The sequence below is a fragment of the Camellia sinensis genome, chromosome 11 (genome assembly GCF_055761805.1).
Source record: "Camellia sinensis isolate YWXY chromosome 11, ASM5576180v1, whole genome shotgun sequence".
Lineage (NCBI taxonomy): Eukaryota > Viridiplantae > Streptophyta > Magnoliopsida > Ericales > Theaceae > Camellia > Camellia sinensis.
The window spans coordinates 163718164-163746079 of NC_138971.1; the positions used below are offsets into that span (position 1 = coordinate 163718164).

General features: G+C 44.2%; 1 protein-coding gene across 1 annotated transcript; it reads left to right on the forward strand.

The window, feature by feature from the left end:
* Nucleotides 1–27097, forward strand: LOC145802835 (uncharacterized). The gene is made up of 5 exons (XM_082895625.1): nucleotides 1–859; nucleotides 941–1315; nucleotides 1364–1489; nucleotides 25704–25812; nucleotides 26865–27097. The coding sequence occupies exons 1-5, from the start codon at nucleotides 380–382 to the stop codon at nucleotides 27095–27097; spliced, it is 1323 nt and encodes a 440-aa protein (XP_082751751.1). The 5' UTR covers nucleotides 1–379.
* Nucleotides 27098–27916: the final 819 nt, after the last annotated feature.

The following is a 27916-nucleotide window of genomic DNA, read 5'->3' on the forward strand; positions in this document are numbered from 1 at the left end:
TTTATTTAAGTCCTTAATACTTTTTTGTTTCTGACGTCTGTTTCTTTGTCCTGCAGATCTTCATCAGCCACCGAAAAATTTTCGTCAATCCTTCTTCCCAGGAACAGATCTAAAAACACTCCTCAACCTCCCAATCCACAAACGAAAGGCCCCACTGTTACTAAACTTCATCCCTACATACAAATCCACTTTACCCGACGTCCCAAGAAAAAGAAAGAAGAGTCTTTCTCCACCCACAGCCACGACCCTAACTGCTTCCACATCCCGAACAGATCAAGAGTCCACATCTGACCCAGCCGATCTTCCATCAACCTCGGCCCCCTACTTAATACCAATTCCTGAGCGTAAACGTCGACGAAGGCTTGTAAAGACTGCCGAGATGGTTCGTCCAAGGCCTGTCGTTCAAGACCTTCTCGCCGATCTTCCAACTGACGCCGAAGCCGTACCAATGCAATCAATGCTCCCACCCAAACCAAAGAGAGTTAAAAAGGCTCAACCTAAGGCCAGGGCTACAGATGCCGAGGCTGAGGATGCTCTGCCGATTTCTAAACTAGCAGAAAGCAAAAAATCAGCCTCTACTTCAACCAAGAGGTCTGCTGAGGGCCAACCCTCAGGGTCTACACAATCGAAGAAGGCGAGGTCATCGTCCGCGACGACCTCGGCTTCAAAGAAGCCCGATGTCCCCTGGGCCCCTGATCTATCCCTGGAGGATAGGCCCATTATGGCTAGTGAAAGTGCTGACGACATTAACGTTGGTGTCGCCCTCAGCACTGCTCTTCTCCTTCCGAACGACTTGGAGCGAAATGCTAAGCTTAGTGAGTATGAGAATTACGCTCTCATGCTCCAACACTCCGTCCAAGTGAGTATTTCTATTTGTACTTGTGATTTTTTCTTCCGCTCTTTACTGAGAGTACTGTCTCACATTTCTGTTTTTCTGCAGGCCATTCAGCATGCCCACTCATTTTCCATGCAATCCTTTGAAAATCGTCAAAGGTTGGTTGATATGAAAAGGGAAGCATCTTCTATGAAGAGAGAGATCAAGTCTCTTGAAGCAAAAATGAAAAAACTGGAGGATCAAGCCGAGGCTGCAACTAAAGTTCAAACTTTAGCTCTTGAGAAGGCCGAAGCTGCTGAGGCCGTTAGAAAAGTTGCTGAGGCCGAGAAAAGAGAGGCCGAGGTTCAGAAGGCCCAAGCTGAGAAAGAACTCCAGCAAGCTCTGGCCACCAAAGAGGCCGAAATCAAAGAGGCCGATGAAAAGGCCTATGCCCAAGGTATGGCCGATGTCGCAGAAGATTATAAGCTTCAAGTCAGGCAGGCATGCAACTGGGGGTTTTCCCTAGGTTGGATGTCCCTGATAAAGAAGCTTGATCTCCCTGTTGACTCGCCCCTTCGGAATGCTGATGCCATCCCTTTGCCATTTCCTCCTCCTCCACCTGAAGGTGGATCAGAATCTGATGCTGATGCTGAGGATGAAGATGAAGAAGCCTTGGTGAGAAAACCCAAGGATGCCGTCGTAGCCAAGTCCCCTCCTCCTGCTGAGCAGGTTATGGACTTAACCTTGGATGAGGAGGGTGATGAGGCCAAGGAGGCAACTAGGGAAACTGCTACTGGGGAGCTATTGTCCAATCTTCTCCTGATAGAAAGAAGTGTTGAAGAATCATTAGCAGAGATTGATGCCGAGATACAAGCGGAAAAAGTGGCCGACGAGGTTCCTCCAGAATCGTCCGAGGTCCCAGTCCCTGCAGTGGCTAACATTGAAGAAACTTGACCAAATTGCTTTTTGTATTTTTTCCTTCTTTTTCTGTACTTTGCACTTTGTACTTTTTTACTTTTTGGGTAATGCAAAACTTTTTCTTTTGGCCGACGTGGTTTCTTTAATATGTAACTGCAACAGTTCTTCCTCTGGATGTTTTGATCTTGTGATATTCTGTTGACTGCTTCTGCATAGTCTTGTACTTAGAAAAAATCTTTTGTATGTTGCTTCCTTTGTGCAATCTTCTCGGGGTTACATACCTCGGGTATAACCATAAAACTTTTACTTCGGCAAGGTACTGTCCTGCAATCTTTTCATAAATTTCAACAAGTATAGAACATATATTTCGGAATGTAAACTTTTGCAAGCTTCTTCTTAAGTTTCAACAAGTATTAAATGGTGATCTTAGTCTTACCTACTTGTAAATTGCTACAAATTTCAACAAGTAATGAACAATATACTTAGCCTTTATTTTAACCTGTAACTTTCTGTATACCTCAGCGGGTGATCATATGTCGGCTTAACATAAACTTGTAAATTGCTACAACTTTCAACAAGTGTTAAGCATCTTCCCTAGGGTTTAAACAACCCACATATTGCTATGAGAACTTAAGCAATAACCTCGGCCTATCTTCGACTTGTAAATTGCTACAAATTTCAACAAGTGAAGATAAGGAATCAGCTTAATTCCAACTTGTAAATTGCTACAAATTTCAACAAGTGAATTAAGGAATAACATCGGCTTAACTTCAACTTGTAAATTGCTACAAATTTCAACAAGTGAAGATAAGGAATCAGCTTAATTCCAACTTGTAAATTGCTACAAATTTCAACAAGTGAATTAAGGAATAACATCGGCTTAACTTCAACTTGTAAATTGCTACAAATTTCAACAAGTGAAGATAAGGAATCAACTTAATTCCAACTTGTAAATTGCTACAAATTTCAACAAGTGAATTAAGGAATAACATCGGCTTAACTTCAACTTGTAAATTACTACAAATTTCAACAAGTGAAGATAAGGAATCAACTTAATTCCAACTTGTAAATTGCTACAAATTTCAATAAGTGAATTAAGGAATAACATCGGCTTAACTTCAACTTGTAAATTGCTACAAATTTCAACAAGTGAAGATAAGGAATCAGCTTAATTCCAACTTGTAAATTGCTACAAATTTCAACAAGTGAATTAAGGAATAACATCGGCTTAACTTCAACTTGTAAATTGCTACAAATTTCAACAAGTGAAGATAAGGAATCAGCTTAATTCCAACTTGTAAATTGCTACAAATTTCAACAAGTGAATTAAGGAATAACATCGGCTTAACTTTGCTCTCATTGTTCTCAAGCCGATATGCTCCATTGCCTAGTACTGAAGTAATTCTGTAGGGTCCTTCCCAGTTTGGGCCAAGCTTGCCCTCCCTGGGATCCTTCTTGTTCCCGACGACTTTTCTTAGGACTAGGTCGCCAACTTGAAAATCTCTTGGATTAACTTTCTTATTGTAAGCTCTGGCAAGCTGTTGCTGGTACACTGCGAGCTGAATTGCAGCTTTCTCTCTTCGTTCTTCCAATAAATCCAGGTCTCGGGCTAAGAGTATGTCATTGGTGCCATTCTCTACTCCCTGGGTTCTGATCCCTGGGATGCCAATCTCTAATGGGATGACTGCTTCTGTGCCATAGGCCATGACAAAGGGGGATTCTCCTGTTGATCTTCTCGGCGTAGTCCGATATGCCCAAAGTACGTTGGGCAACTCGTCCACCCACTTTCCTTTTGTTGCCTGGAGCCTCTTCTTTATTCCATCCAGGATTACTTTGTTGGATGCCTCTGCTTGCCCATTGCTTTGAGGAAAACTTGGTGTTGAGAAATAATTCTTGATCTTCAATTTTGCACAAAAGTTTTTGATAAGTTTGCTGTCGAACTGTGTTCCGTTGTCGGCAACTATTGCTCTTGGAATCCCAAATCTTGTGATAATGTTTTTCCATATAAAGTTCTTAACGTCCACATCTCGGATTTTGGCAAGAGGTTCTGCCTCTATCCATTTTGTAAAGTAGTCTGTTCCTACCAGCAAGTATTTTCTCTACCCAGTTGCCTGGGGAAGTTGTCCGACCAGATCCATGCCCCATTGGGCAAACGGCCAAGGGCTGGATACTGGGTTTAGGTCGGCGGCTGGCTGATGTATCAAAGGTGCAAACTTTTGACATTGTTCACACTTCTTTACATAAGCTTCGGCATCCTTTTGCATGTAGGGCCACCAATACCCCTGGGTAATGGCCCTGTGGGCTAACAATCTGCCCCCAGCATGGCTTCCACAGATTCCTTCATGAATCTCGTAAAGAAAATCTTCAACCTGCAAAGGGTGTACGCACCTTAAAAGTGGTCCAGTGAACGACCTCCTGTAGAGATGACCTTCCGCTGTTAGACTGAATCTGGCTGATTTCAGCCTTATTTTATGTGCTTCTTTATGGTCTTCTGGTAGCTTCCCCTCTTTTAGGAATGCAATGATCTTGGGTATTGTCATCTCGGCTAACTTGGAGTAATCTGCAGTTCTGGAACAGGGCTGCCAGTCGGATGACTTCCTTTGCATATGCCGACATTCTTTCGTCTCTGGCTGCAAATTCTCCTGTTGACTGGTTAACAATCAGTTGTGAATCACAAAAAACAATTACCTCGTCTGCCTCTGCTGCTGCTGCTAGCTTTAGCCCTGCAATTAATGCTTCATATTCTGCTTCATTATTGGAGGCTTTGAACCCCAGACGGATGGATTGTTCTACAATTTCTCCATCTGGAGATATCAGCAGTACTCCTGCTCCTACTCCCTGGCGGTTTGAACTTCCATCGACGAATAGTCTGAATGAATCGTCGATGTAGATGCTGCATGGTCTGAGCTTTTCTTTCTCTTGCTTTTTTGTCTTTGACTGGGATTCTTTTTGCTTGTCGGGGCGATGCTCATCTTGGCTCGACGGAGCCCGAGGTGTGATGGCTTCAGGTGTGAGTTCTGCGACGAAGTCGGCCAAAACTTGGCCCTTTATTGCTGTTCTTGGCCTAAATTCTAGGTCAAACTGGCCCAGTGTTACTGCCCATTTTGCTATCCTTCCTGTTAAGTCTCCTTGATGTAATAAGGACTTCAGTGGGTGCTCTGTTAGGACCACAATTTTGTGTGCCTGAAAGTAATGGCTCAATTTCTTTGAAGCCATTACCAAGGCTAGCATTAATTTTTCCAGTGGTAGGTATCTTGTTTCTGCGTCAGCCAAAGTCTTACTTACATAATAGACAGCCTTCTGCTCCCCTTTTTCCTCACGGATTAGTACTACACTGACTGCGTGCTCAGAGACTGCTAAGTATAAAAACAATTCCTCCCCTGGAATTGGGTTAGAAAGGACCGGGATTGTGGTCAAGTATTTTTTTAGGTCGGCTAAGGCAGCTTCACATTCTTCTGTCCATAGGAAGTCTGTGGCTTTTTTCACCAGGTTAAAGAAGGGTCTGCACTTGTCCGAGCTTCTGCTGATGAATCGGTTTAGGGCTGCGGCCCTTCCAGTGAGCACTTGAACTTGTTTTGCCGATGTCGGACTCTGTAGTTCCAAGATGGCCTTGATTTGGTCTGGGCTGGCCTCAATGCCTTTTCTTGTTACCAGATATCCTAGAAATTTACCTGATCCAACTCCGAAGGCACACTTCGAGGCGTTGAGTCGGAGCCGATATCTTTTGAGTATGTCAAAGACCTCTTTTAGGTCGGCAAGATGACCTTCTGATTTCTTGGTCTTTACGACCATGTCATCGATGTAAACTTCTACCGTTTTGCCAATTAGATGTTTAAACATCTTTGTCACTAACCTCTGATAGGTTGCTCCTGCGTTTTTCAGCCCAAAAGGCATTACCTTGTAACAGTACAGGCCTTTCGGGGTGATGAACGCGGTCTTCTCCTCATCTGGTGGGTACATAGCAATCTGGTGGTACCCTCTATATGCATCTAAAAAACTCATCCTTTCATGTCCCGAAGTGGCGTCTACCAGTTGGTCGATTTTGGGCAGGGGAAAGCTGTCTTTGGGGCAAGCTTTGTTGAGGCTGGTAAAGTCTACACAAACCCCCCACTTGCCATTCTTCTTTTTTACTACTACTGTGTTGGACAGCCATGTTGGGTACTGAACTTCTCGGATGGCCCTGGCTTCAAGGAGTCTGTCTACCTCTTCCTCTACTGCTTCGACGTTGTAGACGCGCCCGTGGGCCTCGTGCTACAGTTCGGACTCGATTTGTGTCACGGTTCTTAATCTGAACCAAAGAGTCCAAATCTGGCAAATCGTTTTGAGAAACAGATTTTTGAAAAAGTAGTGCCAAACATGGACTGCTTTGCCAGATACAGAGTCACCACCTAAATATTTTTTATGGGAGAATTTAGGAAACCCTGACTTGGTGCCGAAGGCCACATGTCCGTCATCACCGGAGTTGTCTCGGCTCGGGAGCTTGGGTACGATCGGGGAAGGTCAGCTATGAGCACCCCCTTTCGCCCGGTCCGAAGACCGGCCTCTACTAACCGTGATATCCGTTTTTGAAAACTTTATGTGTTCTTAAACCAATTGTTAGCCTAGAATTACTATGTTATGCGCGCAGCAAACAAGTATAGACCAAATCGCCTAAATTGGAACAAAACATTTCATGTTTGTTTTGAAAATGGTTTGCTACTCGCAAGTAGGCTAAAATGCAGGTTTTGCCACCCTCAAGTGGGCTTTTAGAAAAGATGGTTTTGCCACTATCTAGTGGGCTTTAAAATTCACAGTTTTAATGTGTTATTCCATTTTAGGTAATTCAACCTCCATCCACAGGCATTCAAGCAGTTATATCACATAAGCAGCTAGCCTCATGGTAATCATGCTATCATGGCAACATTCACACGCATGCGATATGCTAAAGCATAAAAGCTTACCTAGTACTCCGTGCCAAAACAGTAAACTAGTTAGCAAAATGTGCGTGTCCTAGTTCATGTTAAATTGCCTAATGCAACACATACAGGATGCAATTTAGATAGGCTCGGTTAACCTAAGCATGGCATATGTAATGCGATCAATTATCACATATTCGATTTGTAAATTGAAGTACAAATGCAGTTAGCGTGATGTACCGAGCCTGATGCATGTCAACAAATGCATGAATGCACGCATGCATAGCATAAGGTATGCTAAAATAAATGTGCCCTAATCTACCATCATAAGTAGGTAAATAAAAGGGAAGAAAGAAGTGAGGTTGGAAGACATACACACCACCCACACACACTTATTACAGATTTACCCTCACTCGGAGGGACCGAATAAATATTACAAATTAATTAACTACGCAAGCTAATTAAATATTACAAATTGCCTAATTTAATTAACAAATTAAAATAAATTAATTAAAACAGGAAAACACCTCGGGAAGCGCGCCACCATGCATGGGCTGCCTCTGTTTTCCTTCCTTTCCTCCTCTGGAGGCTGTCAAAACCTCAGGGTTACATCCCTGGGCACTGGGGAGTACCACCGGCTGAGTGGGATCATCACCGGCACTGGCATGTGTCCATCGGCACAAAATTGAAGCTGTCGGCAGAAAACGATTGCCGGCCGGCACCTTACACTGCCGGTCGGCAGAGAAAGCCTGCAGAACCTGCAACTGGCAGCAACAGAGGGCAAGGCAAAGCATGGCAGCACAATTCAAGGCATGTATGCATTAACCATGTCCCTTATCATGTTTGCGACTCAAAGGGGCATGTGCCTCGATTCTCGGACCACCAATCGCGCATTTCCATGCATGATGGCCCAAAGAACCAAGTATGCAACTTTGATTTCAAATGCATGCAAACCAAATAAACACACAAGGAGGCCTAACCTCTATCATACTCATCTCAAGAGGCAAGGTGATGCATGCAAGATGCAATGCAACTTAGGCATACGAGCTAAGGATGCAACATGCTGATACAAGCAAACATGCAAGATGAGCATGCAAATAAGCAAATGATGGTCTTAAACATGAATTAGGCAGCTCTAGTTAGGCCCAAAACAGTGGCCATAATATGAAAATGAAGTGCCTCGAAACGCGTGCACACGGGCACGCAAACCGAGGCAATGGCATATGCAATGCAATGGCTAAAACGGCATATAGAATGCAACATGGACTTATACTAACATGAGAGAGCCTCAGCCACACTCACATAAGAGGCCGATGAATGAAAATGGAGTGCCTCGAAATGCGTGCACACGGGCACGCAAACCGAGGCAATGGCATACGCAATGCAATGGCATGGAAATGATATGCAAACATGCCAATGGGATTTCAGCAGCAAAATGAGGGGCAAAACAGCCCCGAAATGAGGCGAAAGTACGCCCGATGCATGGAATTCCTCCCGAAATGCGAAATTAGGCACCCGAAATGGCTTACAGCTATACAAAGCATGCATAATATGGACATGGAGTATGAAGACAGAAGCAAGACAGCTCTGAGACAAGCATTTTTACAGTTTATGACATGGCCAATCAGCAAGCAAAGATGGGGCTAAAATGGCATACAAAAACAGCCCTAAACATGCGATTATGAAGCAACTCACAGCTGCTAACTCCAAATAGGTTAGGGCCCTTCAACAACATTGAAGAGGGACCCAAAATATGCACATTTACAGAACTGTAAAAGCCCCAAAAACAAACATGGATAGGGCTAAGCTCTTATGCAAGAAATGGGCCAAAAGGTGGCCAAAGAAGCAAGTATGCAAAACATTCATCAAACAGCCAAAGACCCTTAATAAAACATGACAAGGGGGTCAAAATATGGCTGTTTTTAGTTCGGACCAAAGTCCAAAAACAGCAACATCAGGGGCTGCCAAGACATACAAAAATGGGACCAAAAAGAGGATATAAAGGGGAGTACAACATGGAAGTCCCAAATAGTGTTGAGCCCTTCTTCAATGTTGAAGAAGGGCTCAAAATAAGCCTATCTACAGTTTACTACATCCCCAAAAACAGATTACACATAGGCCAAAAATAACATGCAAGATTAGGGCCTAAAGGAGAGATAAAGAAGGAAGTGCTAGCTACTATCCTCAAACAGCAAGAGGTCCTCAATCAAACATGAAGAGGACCTCAAAATATGATAATTTGAAGTTTGGGTCGGAGCCCAAAGATGTAAGCAACTATGGCTTAGATATTAAGCAAGAAAAGGCTAGAAAAGGGAAGATGAGGACTCACCCTTGAAGACCAGCAAATCAGCGCCTCTTGGACCAAGTTTAGGTGCTCCTAAGCTTTGGAGAACAGCCTCAAGCTACTGGAATGGGCGTTGGATGCCTTGTGCTATGAGTTGATGAAGAAATGGCCCAAGAACAAGGGTATTTGATGGTTGAATGAGAGAGATATGCAGAGAGATGGAGGGTTGCATGTATGTATATCAGATATATGTCTATATATCTCTGGTTTTTTGTCCTCAAAATCCAACCTAAACAAAGGAGGAGGAGAGGTGCTTATATAAGCAATGCTAAGCTTCTAAGACAAGCTTCAAAGGGGCCAAGGAGTTCAAGGGGGGTGCAAGGCTTCTAGAGGAAGCTAAAACAGCTGGCCAAGCTTCTCCAAGAAGCTTGGCCAAAAGGTTCAAGCTTCTAGAAGGTTAAGGGGTTCAAAGGCTCACAAGGTGCAAAACAAATACACATGCACGTGGGGGATCGATTCTGTGCATTCCAGCTGGCACAGCTGGAATCCACTCAATCTGCAGAATGCTCCGGAAGGTCGTCGGCTAGCAAAAATTGCCGGTCAGCACAATAAAGTGCCGGTCGGCACAATAAATGGCCGGTCGGCACAAACAGAGTGCCGATGGGTGGCCGGTGAGGTCAAAAAAGTGCCGGTTGGTGTCCAAATTGAAGCCCCGGAAGTTAGCTTTCCAATGGCGCAAACCTTGCATCAAAATTCCTCCTGTGCAAAAAGTGATGCCCTTTTCCGTGAAGCCGCGCAGATTCGATCCAACCGGGATGATGCCCGACTTCAACTGATCATATCTCCCCCACCCGGACTTGGCTCTAGGAGATTCTTGAGTGCAAAATGAAGCCCCGGAAGTAAGCTTTCCGACGGTGGTGGCCCCATAGCTAAACTCCAAGCGTACAGACAGATAAGCCCGATTCAGCGAGGGCTGCTCGACTCGTTTCTACCCGGATTCATGCCGAACTTCTCCCAAATTAGTTTTCTCCTCTCCTTTCCTCTCTTCTTCAACTCCAAACTCCTAAACAAAGTGTTTTGAAGGATTTGCCTCTCTCCTTGCCAAAGAAATTGATTCTTTGCCCTGCACATCTCTCAACACCGAGCAAACCATCAGTAGTGCCCAAGTCTTAAGGGCGGTCAAAAATGGGGTGTCTACAGTTGCCCTCTTTGACAGAACTCGAAAGTCATAACAATGACGGGAGTGAATGTCAAAGCCCCGAGACGACCCATTTTTGACAAGGCCGAAGACTTGGACAAACAAACAAAATACAAATGAATGAATGGTTGTGCCCGCAGGCTGCCTACGTATCCCTTTGCAAGGAATCAAACCAGCGTAGTTCAGGGGCAGGATGCAAATGACATGCAGAAAGACTTTGACAATTGGACTTATACGCTACGCGAAGCCGGTTTGTATTCAAAACAATGCAATGTACTAACAAGTACAAGTGAGGTGCGCAAGATAGCGTGAACGAAATGTAATGCACACAACAGTGCGATGCACAAAATAGCGCGAACACATGCAATGCACAAACAAGTGCAATTGAGGTGCGCAAGATAGCGCGAACAAATGCAATGCACAAAATAGTGCGATGCGCAAAATAGCGCGAAGGAAATGTGATGCACAAAACAGTGCGATGCGCAAAATAGCGCGAAGAAAATACAATGCACTAACAAGTGCAAGTAAGGTGCGCAAGATAGCGCGAACAAATGCAATGCACAAAATAGTGCGATGCGCAAAATAGCGCGAAGGAAATGTAATGCACAAAATAGTGCGATGCGCAAAATAGCGCGAAGAAAATATAATGCACTAACAAGTGCAAGTAAGGTGCGCAAGATAGCGCGAACAAATGCAATGCACAAAATAGTGCGATGCGCAAAATAGCGCGAAGGAAATGTAATGCACAAAACAGTGCGATGCGCAAAATAGCGCGAAGAAAATACAATGCACTAACAAGTGCAAGTAAGGTGCGCAAGATAGCGCGAACAAATGCAATGCACAAAATAGTGCGATGCGCAAAATAGCGCGAAGGAAATGTAATGCACAAAACAGTGCGATGCGCAAAATAGCGCGAAGAAAATACAATGCACTAACAAGTGCAAGTAAGGTGCGCAAGATAGCGCGAACAAATGCAATGCACAAAATAGTGCGATGCGCAAAATAGCGCGAAGGAAATGAAATGCACAAAAATAGTGCGATGCGCAGAACAGCGCGAACAACTTTGAAATGCACAAAACAGTGCGATGCGCAGAACAGCACGAACAACTTTGAAATGCACAAAACAGTGCGATGGATTGAAATGCACAAAACAGTGCGATGCACAAAACAGCGCGAACGATTTTGAAATGCACAAGATAGTGCGATACGCTAAACAGCGCGATTGATTTTGAAATGCACAGGATAGTGCGATACGCTAAACAGCGCGATTGATTTTGAAATGCACAAGATAGTGCGATACGCTAAACAGCGCGATTGATTTTGAAATGCACAAAATAGTGCGAGTGAGATACAACCACAAGATGCACAAGACAGTGCTAGTGAGATACAAAGTGTAAGTGCACAAGATAGTGCGAGTGAATGCATGTTCCATGCAAATGAGGTGCATTTTCTATGCAAGTACGGAAGAGTGCATTTTCTATGCAAAAGATACGAGCATTTTCTATGCAAAAAAAACAGGAGCATATTCTATGCAATATTGAAAGCATATTCTATGCAGAATCGAAAGAAAACATATTCTATGCAATGGAAGGGCATCAAACATGTACTCTGGTGCCTCCGATTTACCTTTCGGAGGACTTTGTAACACACTCAGCTCAAAAAGGGCACACCCTGTTTATGTTGGCAAGAGATAACATCTGTTGCTGCTTTAATTGCCATTCTGACTTGAAGCAGGCTTACACTTGGGGTCGAGATACACTCATACTCCAGAGAAATGGCGAGGTCTGGGAAGGTGCACCTGAAATGCAGTCTCGGATCTTGCCAAAGCTGGAACACCCTAAGATGCTCCAAATTTTCCTTTTTTTTTCTTTTGCTTTGCAGTGTGGAACCTACATAGCTTCAGATAGGTCCTTGTTCTACTGTTCACACTTATCGGGGGTGGACCTTGCAGTTTTATGAAAGAACAAATACTGTTTTGCACAAATGTGGAGAATGGCACAGCACTCTGAGCACAAGATGATGATTTTTTTTTGGAAATTGAGAAATGAGTTCTTAACCGGGTATTGAGCCGACGACTAGCCACAGCCAAAACGACTCGACAAGGGAAAAACAAAGGTAAACAACCTAAACACGTCGAGACACGCTCGGAACGACTCAAAGCAAGAATCGAGACAAACAAAACAAAAGACACGACACACAGACGTGCACAGGGAGCCTGTTTCACCGGGTATTATTCCCACCCTTTCTTATTTGTGATTCTCACATCACTCGGCTCTCAAGCTCGGTTTTTCTCTCAAAACCCTTTTCTCGCTTTTTCTCTCAGCGCACATCTCTCTATTCTTTAATCTCTCGTTTTTCATCCCTCCCCTGGGTGGTTGATGGATAAGCTGGAAATTGTGGGCTCTTGCCCCTGGTATTTTACCAGACTCTTGTTCACAACAGTGAATTCCTCCCACAGAGGGGTTGTGGTACAACTGGGTGTGTAGCAAATCTGCAGCTAACATCGGTTGATGATGTCCTGCTGGGGAGTTCGGACGTGATTAGATCTGTCCAAACAAAGGAGTGGAATATCTTGATCCGTTCCCGTCCGTGCTTCGCACTTGGCTTGATACCTCGTTGCGTGGAGGATGTGAAAGCCTTCTGGCCTTTTGCGGTCAGCTTCAGAGGTGCCCTTTTCTGGCAGGTGCCCTTTCTGGCAGATGCATTGACAACGGGGGAAAGACAGGAAGCCTGACTCAACTGTGCCCCTAGTTCATCATTTTGACCATTTTTTGTTTTGGTTTTCTACTAAAACAATTTTGACCAATATGAGAGTTAGATTAACATACTTGTTCGATTTTTGATTTGAAATCATGCAAGTCAGGCTATGAGCACTGAAAATTTTCCTTTTTGGGTCCAAGAAATGGTCCAGTTTTTGGAAAAGATGGAACAATTTTTGAGAAAAGTAGTCAGCTTCAGTAAAAATTCTCAAAAACTATTTTTGCAAACGGCCAATGCTTAACAAGCACGAAACGCACTCTTGAGACGCACAACCTCGGATTTGGACAAAAATTGCCCTCTTGCTCGAAGAGAGCTACATGGCAACGGAAAGTTGCCCCTTGTTTGGACGGCACCGCAGCGCATTGAATGGCAACGGAAAGTTGCCCCTTGTCTGAATGGCACCGTAGTGTATTGTAATCAGTCCTCAGAGCAATGATTGCAACCGAACTCCCGGATACAGAAAAGACAAAGATGACTAGAACCATCACATGGACATGATCGAATTTGAAGTGTTTTAGGGCTGGACTTCAGAATGAAGTTGCCTACGTATCCCAAACATGGGAATCAAGCCTTACGTAGTTCGGGGTTAAGGTACACTCGGGTATTAACCTCTCCTTTTTAGGCTCTAACTTTTGCCAAGGCGCCTGTTGCGGGTTTTCGACCTTGCGAGCTTTGTTCTTCTTTTCTTTTCAATTCTTTTCATTTCTTTTTCCTTTTTTGATTTTTTCGTTCTTTTCTTTGCATCTTTCTTTTTTGTTCTCTTTTTTTCTTTTTGCATTTTTTGCTTCTTCTTTTTTTGTATTTTTTTTCTCTTGCTCTAACTTTTGCCTGGGTCGCCCTTCCGGGTTTTCGGCCCAGCGAGCCTCTCAAGGGTAAAAGTATAACAAGTCCATGCCAAATGGTTTTGAGATCCTAGAGTCATCTGGATCCAGGAGAATGGCTGCTGCTTTGCAAGAGGACTTATCTTCAGCTCTTCGAGCATGTCTGATATCATTGCCCCTAGTTCGAGGGGTACTTCTGTTCTAGCTTTGCAAGCTTCTTCTGATCTTCTGATCTTTTGATCTGACTTTCCTGGCCTCTTGTTCGAGGGCTGCTTCAAATCTAGCCACACAGGCCTCACATCGTAGTTGACCGTCGAACCTTCTGATTTCAAGTTCAAGGTTTGGAAGCGAAGGGGTTGAGTCTCGAGGCTGAGAGCGATCCTAGGCTGCACAATCTCAAGAGCGATTCCACACAGGTCTTCGCAAGACCACGCAAAACATTTTGTTTTTGAAAGTTTTTAAGAAAGCGACAGATCGCTCGCGCTGAAGACAGTGTGGGACCAATCTGGATCAAGCCAGGATCCTTCTCAGTACTCGCATTAACAAGCATGATCTCGATCATTAAGGGCTTAGCATGCCTCTCTTTCTCTCAATTGATCAAAATTTTGCAAATCCCGAGGAATTCCTTCCTCTTCGTTTTCACCGCAGTGTTCAAAAAAAAGTTTTGAAAAAAACTTAGGTCGATACAATGATTTCAAGGCACAGAAAAGGCAGGTGAAGAGCATTGTCATTCCATTCAATACTTCTGGCACAACTGGCACACGGCAGAAGCAAACACAAGAGTGTGAAAATCACTGCTGTCCATTCAAATCTGTTGGTGTAACTGGCTCCATGGCAGAAACAGACTCAAAAGAAAGCAAAAAGACAAACGCAAAACAAGATAGTGATGTCCGAGGTAACACCCCCGGAATCACCCGACTCTTAACAAAACAGGACTGACTCGATACAACAAGACAGACCTGAAACAAAAGACTGACTCAAAACAGACTCAAAACAACACAACAAGACTGACCCAATACAAATTGAGAAGACTGACCCAATACCCAAGTCAGAAAACACAAAAACTAGCATTCGTAAAATGCTCGAAACAGTGCGTGCCAAACGCCACATCTAGAGTAAACTGAGTGCCGCCCACAGGTGGTTCATCCCCTGATCACATATTCGTACTATCCCTCGAGTTCACTGATCCAGTGGTGATAGACTTTACTGAGCTGGTGCGGCAATGACCTTGTTGTCAAACAAATCCTGTACATCATGGCGCAGGCGAAAGCAACTATCGGTCTCATGACCGGTTTGTTGGTGGTACGCACAGTACTTAGTCTGGTCATGCTTTGCAGGGATAGGATCGGGTAGGGGCCGTTGTTCCAACGGTTTCAGATGTCCTTTCCAGAGTAAGACCTCTAGAGCCTTTGACAAAGGCATATGAAGTGGAGTGAAGACCCTCTTGGCTCGAGGTGGATATTTTGAGGTTTGTGGAGTTTTGCTGGATGCACCAGCAAAGGGATTGGCAGGCGTTGACTGGGTTTTCTGATCATTTCTGAGCACGGGATTAGGGCTGAAAGGAACATTCCTCGCACAAAGGCCCTTCTCCTGGCTTGCCCCTTGATTCAGACTGCTCTCATTCTGAGTGGCGAAAGTGTCATCCACAGCTTTTGTAACAACTACGAGGACTTGCTCTTTGTTCAGTCCCTCAGCTTTCAAAGCCTCAATATCCCACCGAAGGTGTTCATGGGGGCCAATGCCTGCCCCTACCTTGCTCTTACCAGTCGCTTCCACTTTGTCAAGAGGTTGGCCTTCTTCCAATGCAACCCGTCCCAAAGTTGGGGAGCCTTTAGACATGAACTCCCTGGTACGTGATGTGGTTGATGATGGGGCCAAAACCCCAAAGGCTAGATCTGCCACAGTTCTCTGAAGATCTTCGATCATCTTCATCAGCTCAGAAGTAGTGGGTTCATGGGTTTGAGATAATTGGGGTTCAGATGCACCCATCATGCATAAGTTCATGCTTTCCGGGATAAACACCTCAGGCTTGGGTAGATGGGCCGGGGTGATGTATACGTTGGGGTCGTAAGGGACGGCCAGTGTGTGGATCAGATTGAGATGTGGATGAGGTACTTGGTCATCGGGGGCTGAAGGTGGAGCTATCGTCCGGTTGTCAATGAGATTTTGGACCTCATGACGAAGGCGGTAGCAACGGTCGGTGCCATGACCGCGCTGCTGATGGTACATACAGTACTTGGAGGGATTATGTCTGGCTGGAAGTGGGTTGGGCAGAGGTTGAGGATCGAGGGGTTTGAGATGCCCTCTTTCCATCAAGGCTTTTAGTGCGCTAGTCAGGCTCCTATAGAGGGGAGTGAAAGTTCTGCCCTGAGCTCGGGCTGGGCCGGCTGTTTGTAGGCTTGGTTTGGCAAAAGGGTTGGCTGTGGCGACTGCATTGATCTCGGTGGGTTTGGGAATGACGCTACTACCAGCATTGGTACTCCCTGAAATCACCCTCTTTGTCGGTCCCCTTGTTCTGGGAATGATCCCGCTGTTGAACGCATTCTCGACCTGAACCCCCAGTTCATGCAAACTTTTGAAAGTGAATAATGGAGCGACTATCAACTTTTGCAACATATCATGCTCGAGGTTTCGCACCTTCATTTGCACTTGATCCCTATCAGAAGGGCGATCTGTCATCTGTGCTGCCTTTGCCCTCCACCTTGCTACAAATTCCACAAAAGGCTCTATTGGGTTCTGGCGGGTTGTTTCAAGCTCTTGCATGGTCATTTCAACTTGGGTATTGTAGGAATACTGATCAACAAAGGCCTTAGCCAATTCTTCCCAGTCTTGCTTCACTTTGTCCTCCAACTTAGTGTACCAAGTGGCTGCTACACCCGACAGGGTTCTTCCATATAGAGAGAGTTTCTGTGGCTTAGTCAGTCCCATCGGCTTTAGGACATCCAAGAAAAGTCGGATATGTACCATTGGATCTCCAGACCCGTCGAAACGGTCAATACATGGCATTTTGAATCTGTCTGGGAGCCGAACGGCAGCCTCGGTGTGCCCATCCTCAATGTCGGGAATGAAGTTAAGGCCCTGGCCCTTTTTGAATTGCTTCTCAAGGTTCGCAATCTTCACTGTAGTCGGGTTGAGCTCATTAACATGAAAGGGTCGAAGCCTCTCAGTAGGCTGCACCAGGGGTCTGAGCACCTGAGCTTGAGTCAACCTTTCCCGAGAATTCAAACACTGCAAATCTTCAACCGGAGGAAGTGGGTCAAAGTTTGGCTGGGGTTCCAAAGCTGGACGTGAGGCAGATACCCCAGGTGGGCGCTGCGTTTCAATACTGGTCTCAGCCTGCATGGCAGTTCCCTGATTTAACGCTGCTATCACGGCCACAAATTCTTCTGAACCCTGTGCCATCATGGTCTGCTGAGTCCGAACAAAGGTGATGTGGCTGGTGACTGTCGGATCAGATGAACCAATGAGCCCTGTCTGGCCCTTCTTTGCCTTGCCTCGGCAAAAGAACACTGGTTGCCCTCGAATTGAATTTCTGACCTAACAAAGTCTATCAGCACTAGTCCAATGTACCCGGGGGATATCGGAGCCTTCTGAAGCTATGGTTCCAGGACTACCTTGCAAAAGAGAAAACAGACAGCATCTCAGCTCGGATATGATCATAGTGGAATGACTATGCTCAACACTGATCACTGTTCCCCAAATATCTGTCCCAAAATTGATACCCTCAGGTAAAACTGATTCCCCAAATACTGATGCCCACAGGCCTGATGCCCAAACTTGCAAACTGATATATTCATTCCTATAGAGATACACTCTAAAAGCACATAGCAAGTAAAAAGAGCCAAAACACCCCTATGTTGGGGTAGGGTTTCCCTGTCCTGTTTTGTCAGGAGCTAGGGTTTCACTACGCACACAGCGGTTTCAAACAACTTATAATCGGGTAAGCAACCTGTCCTAGCTTGGAATGGTCACTATGGATTCCGAATATGCACTAGGTCGAATGGTCAAAAAGGGTGCCCCGGTAAAACCGGGGTTTGTGTTCCCATGCTGTCAGAGCCCATAGCCGGTCAGCCTTATGGACATGTCTTGACAAGACAAGCCTCCGGCAAACCGTTCAGGAATGGCAGATGGCAAACACTGTGTTCCTAGGCGCACCAATGCACATGCAATGCAAAGAAACACATAAATGAGATCAAAACAGGATATCATGAGTTCAAGTCAAGCTCTCTAAATTCCCCAGCAGAGTCGCCAGAAACTGTAGACGCGCCCGTGGGCCTCGTGCTACAGTTCGGACTCGATTTGTGTCACGGTTCTTAATCTGAACCAAAGAGTCCAAATCTGGCAAATCGTTTTGAGAAACAGATTTTTGAAAAAGTAGTGCCAAACATGGACTGCTTTGCCAGATACAGAGTCGCCACCTAAATATTTTTTATGGGAGAATTTAGGAAACCCTGACTTGGTGCCGAAGGCCACATGTCCGTCATCACCGGAGTTGTCTCAGCTCGGGTACGATCGGGGAAGGTCAGCTATGAGCACCCCCTTTCGCCCGGTCCGAAGACCGGCCTCTACTAACCGTGATATCCGTTTTTGAAAACTTTATGTGTTCTTAAACCAATTGTTAGCCTAGAATTACTATGTTATGCGCGCAGCAAACAAGTATAGACCAAATCGCCTAAATTGGAACAAAACATTTCATGTTTGTTTTGAAAATGGTTTGCTACTCGCAAGTAGGCTAAAATGCAGGTTTTGCCACCCTCAAGTGGGCTTTTAGAAAAGATGGTTTTGCCACTATCTAGTGGGCTTTAAAATTCACAGTTTTAATGTGTTATTCCATTTTAGGTAATTCAACCTCCATCCACAGGCATTCAAGCAGTTATATCACATAAGTAGCTAGCCTCATGGTAATCATGCTATCATGGCAACATTCACACGCATGCGATATGCTAAAGCATAAAAGCTTACCTAGTACTCCGTGCCAAAACAGTAAACTAGTTAGCAAAATGTGCGTGTCCTAGTTCATGTTAAATTGCCTAATGCAACACATACAGGATGCAATTTAGATAGGCTCGGTTAACCTAAGCATGGCATATGTAATGCGATCAATTATCACATATTCGATTTGTAAATTGAAGTACAAATGCAGTTAGCGTGATGTACCGAGCCTGATGCATGTCAACAAATGCATGAATGCACGCATGCATAGCATAAGGTATGCTAAAATAAATGTGCCCTAATCTACCATCATAAGCAGGTAAATAAAAGGGAAGAAAGAAGTGAGGTTGGAAGACATACACACCACCCACACACACTTATTACAGATTTACCCTCACTCGGAGGGACCGAATAAATATTATAAATTAATTAACTACGCAAGCTAATTAAATATTACAAATTGCCTAATTTAATTAACAAATTAAAATAAATTAATTAAAACAGGAAAACGCCTCGGGAAGCGCGCCACCATGCATGGGCTGCCTCTGTTTTCCTTCCTTTCCTCCTCTGGAGGCTGTCAAAACCTCAGGGTTACATCCCTGGGCACTGGGGAGTACCACCGGCTGAGTGGGATCATCACCGGCACTGGCATGTGTCCATCGGCACAAAATTGAAGCTGTCGGCAGAAAACGATTGCCGGCCGGCACCTTACACTGCCGGTCGGCAGAGAAAGCCTGTAGAACCTGCAACTGGCAACAACAGAGGGCAAGGCAAAGCATGGCAGCACAATTCAAGGCATGTATGCATTAACCATGTCCCTTATCATGTTTGCGACTCAAAGGGGCATGTGCCTCGATTCTCGGACCACCAATCGCGCATTTCCATGCATGATGGCCCAAAGAACCAAGTATGCAACTTTGATTTCAAATGCATGCAAACCAAATAAACACACAAGGAGGCCTAACCTCTATCATACTCATCTCAAGAGGCAAGGTGATGCATGCAAGATGCAATGCAACTTAGGCATACGAGCTAAGGATGCAACATGCTGATACAAGCAAACATGCAAGATGAGCATGCAAATAAGCAAATGATGGTCTTAAACATGAATTAGGCAGCTCTAGTTAGGCCCAAAACAGTGGCCATAATATGAAAATGAAGTGCCTCGAAACGCGTGCACACGGGCACGCAAACCGAGGCAATGGCATATGCAATGCAATGGCTAAAACGGCATATAGAATGCAACATGGACTTATACTAACATGAGAGAGCCTCAGCCACACTCACATAAGAGGCCGATGAATGAAAATGGAGTGCCTCGAAATGCGTGCACACGGGCACGCAAACCGAGGCAATGGCATACGCAATGCAATGGCATGGAAATGATATGTAAACATGCCAATGGGATTTCAGCAGCAAAATGAGGGGCAAAACAGCCCCGAAATGAGGCGAAAGTACGCCCGATGCATGGAATTCCTCCCGAAATGCGAAATTAGGCACCCGAAATGGCTTACAGCTATACAAAGCATGCATAATATGGACATGGAGTATGAAGACAGAAGCAAGACAGCTCTGAGACAAGCATTTTTACAGTTTATGACATGGCCAATCAGCAAGCAAAGATGGGGCTAAAATGGCATACAAAAACAGCCCTAAACATGCGATTATGAAGCAACTCACAGCTGCTAACTCCAAATAGGTTAGGGCCCTTCAACAACATTGAAGAGGGACCCAAAATATGCACATTTACAGAACTGTAAAAGCCCCAAAAACAAACATGGATAGGGCTAAGCTCTTATGCAAGAAATGGGCCAAAAGGTGGCCAAAGAAGCAAGTATGCAAAACATTCATCAAACAGCCAAAGACCCTTAATAAAACATGACAAGGGGGTCAAAATATGGCTGTTTTTAGTTCGGACCAAAGTCCAAAAACAGCAAAATCAGGGGCTGCCAAGACATACAAAAATGGGACCAAAAAGAGGATATAAAGGGGAGTACAACATGGAAGTCCCAAATAGTGTTGAGCCCTTCTTCAATGTTGAAGAAGGGCTCAAAATAAGCCTATCTACAGTTTACTACATCCCCAAAAACAGATTACACATAGGCCAAAAATAACATGCAAGATTAGGGCCTAAAGGAGAGATAAAGAAGGAAGTGCTAGCTACTATCCTCAAACAGCAAGAGGTCCTCAATCAAACATGAAGAGGACCTCAAAATATGATAATTTGAAGTTTGGGTCGGAGCCCAAAGATGTAAGCAACTATGGCTTAGATATTAAGCAAGAAAAGGCTAGAAAAGGGAAGATGAGGACTCACCCTTGAAGACCAGCAAATCAGCGCCTCTTGGACCAAGTTTAGGTGCTCCTAAGCTTTGGAGAACAGCCTCAAGCTACTGGAATGGGCGTTGGATGCCTTGTGCTATGAGTTGATGAAGAAATGGCCCAAGAACAAGGGTATTTGATGGTTGAATGAGAGAGATATGGAGAGAGATGGAGGGTTGCATGTATGTATATCAGATATATGTCTATATATCTCTGGTTTTTTGTCCTCAAAATCCAACCTAAACAAAGGAGGAGGAGAGGTGCTTATATAAGCAATGCTAAGCTTCTAAGACAAGCTTCAAAGGGGCCAAGGAGTTCAAGGGGGGTGCAAGGCTTCTAGAGGAAGCTAAAACAGCTGGCCAAGCTTCTCCAAGAAGCTTGGCCAAAAGGTTCAAGCTTCTAGAAGGTTAAGGGGTTCAAAGGCTCACAAGGTGCAAAACAAACACACATGCACGTGGGGGATCGATTCTGTGCATTCCAGCTGGCACAGCTGGAATCCACTCAATCTGCAGAATGCTCCGAAAGGTCGTCGGCTAGCAAAAATTGCCGGTCAGCACAATAAAGTGCCGGTCGGCACAATAAATTGCCAGCCGGCACAAACAGAGTGCCGATGGGTGGCCGGTGAGGTCAAAAAAGTACCGGTTGGTGTCCAAATTGAAGCCCCGGAAGTTAGCTTTCCAATGGCGCAAACCTTGCATCAAAATTCCTCCTGTGCAAAAAGTTATTCCCTTTTCCGTGAAGCCGCGCAGATTCGATCCAACTGGGATGATGCCCGACTTCAACTGATCATATCTCCCCCACTCGGACTTGGCTCTAGGAGATTCTTGAGTGCAAAATGAAGCCCCGGAAGTAAGCTTTCCGACGGTGGTGGCCCCATAGCTAAACTCCAAGCGTACAGACAGATAAGCCCGATTCAGCGAGGGCTGCTCGACTCGTTTCTACCCGGATTCATGCCGAACTTCTCCCAAATTAGTTTTCTCCTCTCCTTTCCTCTCTTCTTCAACTCCAAACTCCTAAACAAAGTGTTTTGAAGGATTTGCCTCTCTCCTTGCCAAAGAAATTGATTCTTTGCCCTGCACATCTCTCAACACCGAGCAAACCATCAGTAGTGCCCAAGTCTTAAGGGCGGTCAAAAATGGGGTGTCTACATACGTGCATTAATGTCAGCCTTCTGGCTCGTTGAATCACTGGCTTTGCCGATCTGTCGACATTCAGACTGTGTCAAGTGACCTCGGGGTCAATGCCAGGCATTTCATAGGGTGTCCAGGCGAACGCCTCTATGTTTGCCCTTAAAAAATCTTCTAGTTCTTTTTCTTCTTCTCTAGCTAAGCCTGAGCCGAGAAGAAAAAATCGTTCTTCGTCGCCCTCCTGGACGAGGATTTTCTTTAGCGCCTCTTCGCTCTTCTCGGCTGGTTCTTTCCCGACGTCTTCTAGGACTTCCATGTTTTTATCTTCAACTTCTGCTTTCTTTGGCTCCCGTATACTACAGGTGGACTTTATTGCTGCCATGGAGCAATTTTTGGCTTGTAGTTGATCCCCTCTGACTTCTTCAATCCCATGCTCTGTTGGGAACCGGAGTAGTTGATGCAACGTCGAGGGAACTGCCCCCATTGCATGCTACCACGGCCTTCCCAAGATGATGTTGTATGGTGAGGGTGTATCAATTACCAGGAATTCCGTCCTGATCTTCTTAGTGCCGGCTTGTACTTCTAAGCTTGTTGCACCCAGTGGCCATGTCGGTGTTCCATTAAAGCCGACCATCGGGCCGCTTGATTGTTCTAGGTCATCAGGGTGAAGGCCTAGCTCTTTGTAACATCTGACATACATGATGTCACAGGAGCTGCCTTGATCTATTAGGATGCGTTTTACTTGGCACTCCCCAACCTGGAGGGATACTACTAAGGCATCATTATGCGGATGTTGGACCAGTTCTAGGTCGGCTTCAGTAAAGGCTATCATTGGCCCTTGGCATTCTTCTGGCCGATGTCTCTTTTCCCCGACTTGGTAGATATGCTGCAGATGTCTTACCCTCTGGGTTTCTCCTCTGACTTCGTTTTCGTTGACCCTTGAGTGGATCACATTAACCACCCTCGGTTCTCCTGCTTGTGGTAGCTGTGCTGGGGGAGGGGGTGCTGCTGGTGCTTGAGGCAACCTTGCCTGCTCTTCCCTTGTTCTGGCCTCATCGACCAGGTCTCTCAGAAGGCCTTGTCTTACCAGGTCCTCCAAGTGTGCTTTTAAGGCTCTGCAACCTTGAGTTGGATGCCCTTCTTCATTGTGGTAGGCACAACGTCTACCAACGTTCCTTCCCATGAATTCCCCCGGTGCTCTTGCCGGAGCCCTGAAATAAGGTTGATTTCGAATCCGATCTAAGATTTTATGGATTGGGATCCGGAATACCGTGGTTACCGCCTGTTTATTTCTTAATTCTATTTCTTGTTTGGTCGGCCCATTGTTGACTCGGCCTCGCTTTGGCGAGCCGTTTCCCTTTTCTTGTTTCACCTCTTTGTTTCCCGATGTATCTTCTTCGGCCCTGGCGTATTTCTCAATTCTTGCCATGAGTTCTTCCATGCTTTTTGGCAATGTTTTTGCCAAAGACTTCCGTAGAGGGCAGTCATCTTTCAGGCCGTTCTTAAAGGACACGACTGCTACTTCCTGGTTGCATTCGGGTATTCGGTTGAACGCCTCGTAGTACCTCTTCGCATAGGCCCTGAGGCCTTCTTCCTTGGTGATTCGTAGAGCCATCAAAGCATCAACCCTCAGGGGTTGCAGCTTGTTGGTCACGAATCTGGCCACAAACATCTCGGCCAAACCTTCCCATGTCTTTATGCTTCCTTTTGGTAACTTATGGAACCAATCAGATGCAATATCCCCAAAGGATGAGGGGAATACTTTACAGAGCAACGACTCGTTTCCGCTATATAATGCCATTGAATTCAGGTATAGCCCAACATGAAAGTTTGGATCTGACTTACCATCATAGATTTGAAACCTCGGCATACTGAATCTTTTGGGCGGTTCGAATTTGTCCAGTTCCACCGAGAAGGCTGTCTTCGGTTTTACTGGTGAGTTTACCTCGGCTTCTGCATTCTGCTGCCTCCTCTTGAGGTAGTCCCTTAAGTCTTCTTTGCTCCTCCCTGGAGCTCGGCTGTCTTTGGATTTTAGTCTTTTCGGTACACTGCTTTCGGCCTCGTGGTGGGTCCGTTTGGATCTTTCTTCATGGGTTGTGTCAAAATGGAGCACTTGCCCCTGAACATGTCGATGTTCTTTGGGGTCTGGATTCTTCATGTGGTGTGTCCTTTGGGACTCTTCTTGCCTCGGCTTTTCCCGTCCGACTTCCCTGGAAGGCCGGTGAGAATGCCTTCCGCTCCTGGTATTCTGAGGGACCTCGGGGATTGTTTTTCTTCCACCCTTCTGAGTGTTGTTTGCCGGCATCGGCGTATCTTGCAGCGGGTATGGTGGCTGCATAACATTATTCTGCATCATAAAGTTGACGACTGACTGAAGGTCCGCCAACTTGTTTGCTAGTTCTTTCACTTCCTCATCCCTCCGTAAGCACCTGTCCCTCCATACCTGGAGGTTGTCTTCATTGTAGTACTTTCCTTGGTTTGTTCTTTTTGACGTGTCGCCTTCTGGGATGACGTCGTTCTCTCTGTGACCCTGGTCACGGGCTTCTGCATTGTGGTTGTCTCCTTCTATGTCAAGGTCAATTGGTCTGCCACTCTCAGTGGGGGCGTCGTCCCCAATATTTTCCTGCTGTCCGTTACTGGCCATCTATTCTTCCTTCGTTCCCACAGACGGCGCCAAATTGTGTGGGTGAAAATCTGACCACACTGCCCGTTTAGTGATCTGCTGGAGAGCACAGGTAGAATAGATGGCTTTAGCAACCCGTAACAGAAAGGAAAAGCTCCGGCGGTGGTTCTTCCACCCGGGGGCACTCCGACGATCAAGTCAGTATATCTCTCAAAGATAATCAAGTATTAAACTGAATACTCAAAACATAAATTGCATCCCTTAGACCCACGGGGGTGCCTCTCTTTTATAATATACTCAATCCAAGTCCCACTAGAAGTATGACTTCTATGAACTTCCAATTTACTGTTTACTCTGGACTCTTTAAGAGATAAAGATAAACTTCCTAAGAGCTTTATCCTTATCTTGGTTAAGTTCCCTCTTTGCCTTAGGACTCTTGCCCCTTATCTCGGATTCTGATATTTTCGGAGATGACCTTGGCTTCTCCGAGATTACCTCGGCTTAACTACCAGGGCACGTGGCACCTCGGCTGACACGTCGGCGTCACCATGCCACGTGTTGGTATTCAGAAAATATATCCCCACACTTTAGCTTGAAATTTTTTTTTTTTTTTTGGACTGCCAGCTCAGTAGAGCTCTTTTTAGAACTCTATTTTAGAGCTCTATAGCATTGTTGAAATCAAAGCGGTTAGGGGCTTCACGTGGTCAGTCACAGAGATGAGTTTGTGGGGTCTACCCATTTAACTAATCTGCCCCCACTATCTTTCTTCTTTTTTGAACGATCCTATTGTCTTCTTTCGGTGAAGTTGTTTTATGAGGTCTCGGAAAATAGGTTGGGACTTAACTTATTAAAAAATAAAATAAATTAAGAAATTAATAAGATAAAATATTATATTTAAGTTATAGTTATTTTATATTTTTTATAGGGATATTTTTTTTAAGGTCCCTGATATTATGATTTTATAGTATAAAGGATATCAAATATTTTCATGATGTCTAAGGTCCCTTAACAGGATCTAAAGAAATTTCAGTCCCAGAGAAATTCTCTCCAGAGAACATTGAAATCCACAGAAATTTTAGTTCCAGAGAAATTCTCTCCAGAGAAAATTGAAACTTCTCTGAGTACCAAATAAATCCAGAGAAAATAGTGGAAAGAAAATTTGTATGGCTATCCAGGAAATTTCTTTGACTTCGCAAATTTCTCTGGCTCTATTAACTATAATTAAACTCATGTCTAACAAGCCCACAAACCCACAAATTTCTCTGGTCCAAAACCAGAGAAATTCTCTTCAAACCAGACAAACCAGAGAAATTCTCTGGATTGAAACCAGAGAAATTCTCTCTATTCACAGTAAAGTTGTATTTTTATGAACAGAACTTGGTGATTGTACATTAATCTAAGAAATTTCTCTGACTTCACAAACCAGAGAAATTCTCATCTCCAATCCAGAGAAATTCACTTAACCCAGAGAAATTCTCCCTCTCTAACCCAAACCAGAGAAATTCTTCCTTTCCAATCTAGAGAAATTTCAATTTATGTGATTGGGATGCCAGAGATGGAGGCAAATTTCTCTGCTTTAACATCATGGGCAACTTTGTATACATTAAGAAGATAAATAACTAACAAAAAACCTCAATTCAATTCAATGAGATTCTTAAATAAGAACCAACCATATATGTACTAACTAACAAAAAGCAATTTCTCATTTTCTTTCTGATTTTTCATTTCATTTATTTTCTTCCCCCTACCTTTCATGCTTTGTTTGGAGAATAGATTTATGTAGGGATTTGTTGATGGAAAAAGTGAAGGAAAAAAAAAAATTCTACTTCATTCACTTTTCCATTCATTTTTCTTCTCTCTCCTCAAATCCTTTCACTAATCCAAAGTTCCAAACACAAACACCTCCATTCTTGGAGAATAGGCAAAATATGTCTTCTATTACCTTGGCAGCTGAGAAAGAGAATACTGGAAAGGAATTTAAATTGGAGAACCAAAAATTCACAAAACTGTTCGAACCACAGAAACATGCAGTTCTTCCCAGATCAAGTTGATTTGTCTTTTGGATCCTCCTCTCCAATCAGATCGTCGTAAGTAACAGGTACCCTCATTCTATCATGAACAGATGCTCGTTTCCTCTCAGCATTGGACTGCTCAAGTTGGTTTTGCACATAAGCTTTCGGCCTTCACTTCCGCCGCGAAGAACCTCGGCAGCACTGCGCGAGAGACGAGCTCGATGTCGCGGATCTTCAGTCTGGCGTAGGAGATGAAGATGAGCGCCTAGATCGCGAAGGCTTCGGAGACGAAGATGTATACGATTGCGATGAGAGGAAAGGAGAGGAGGAGAACGAGGCTAGGAATCTCCACTGGGTAAAACTTTGGGAAGTGTTGGAAGATAAGAAGGACTGAGAGTCGGGTTGTTGGGGGTGGCAGTGGGTCAGATGATGAAGATAGTATAAAGGACTGAAATTTCTTTGATGTATGTTTAGGGACCTTAGACATCAAAAATTAATTTTGTAGATCTCTTCCATTACGAAAAGTGGGAGAGGGACCCTAGACCAATTTTTTCTTTTTTATAAAGCTATAAAAAGTTAAAAAAATTAAAAAATCAAATTAAAAAATTTTTTCCAAACGAAATATGAGTCTCACCTATCACATTAGTGGTGTGGGTTTTGCAGTTTGAGAAAAAATTTATAATTGAAATCATGAACGGATGATTGACAAATAATTAAATTACAATTTGAGTAGTTTAGACGGTTTCAATTTACTAGTGATTGAAGAATAATTTTAAATAATTATCAAGCATATATATAATAGATGACATTAATTAAAATAATATTTTTTATATATATAACACTAATTTAAAATAAATATCATATCTTAAATATTTCTCACATAGATTTTTATTTTGATATTTCATTAAAGATAATATATATATATATATATATGTATTAACTATAGTGAATGATTTCGAAAGCGGATTATAAATTTCAAACTGTGGATCAAACTAACCCGCGTTTAGCTAGTAGATCGATGCAGATTAGGTGGTTCGGTGCAAATTGGGTTGTATCTTGCACAGCTTTATTATATTCTATCACTAAAAACAATACATATTTATAAATAAATAAAAAAAGAGACACAATTTATATTTTAATTTTTTTTTACCAATGTGGTATTAATTTTAAAAAATAACAATCAATTTTTTTTTTTTATTAATTTAACACACTA

Coding starts and splice junctions, on each gene's coding strand:
- LOC145802835 (XM_082895625.1), top strand. CDS start 380: ATGGTTCGTCCAAGGCCTGTCGTTCAAGACCTTCTCGCCGATCTTCCA. Junction 860..940: donor TGCTCCAACACTCCGTCCAA/GTGAGTATTTCT, acceptor GTTTTTCTGCAG/GCCATTCAGCATGCCCACTC. Junction 1,490..25,703: donor ATGAAGATGAAGAAGCCTTG/GTGAGAAAACCC, acceptor GTCCCTTAACAG/GATCTAAAGAAATTTCAGTC.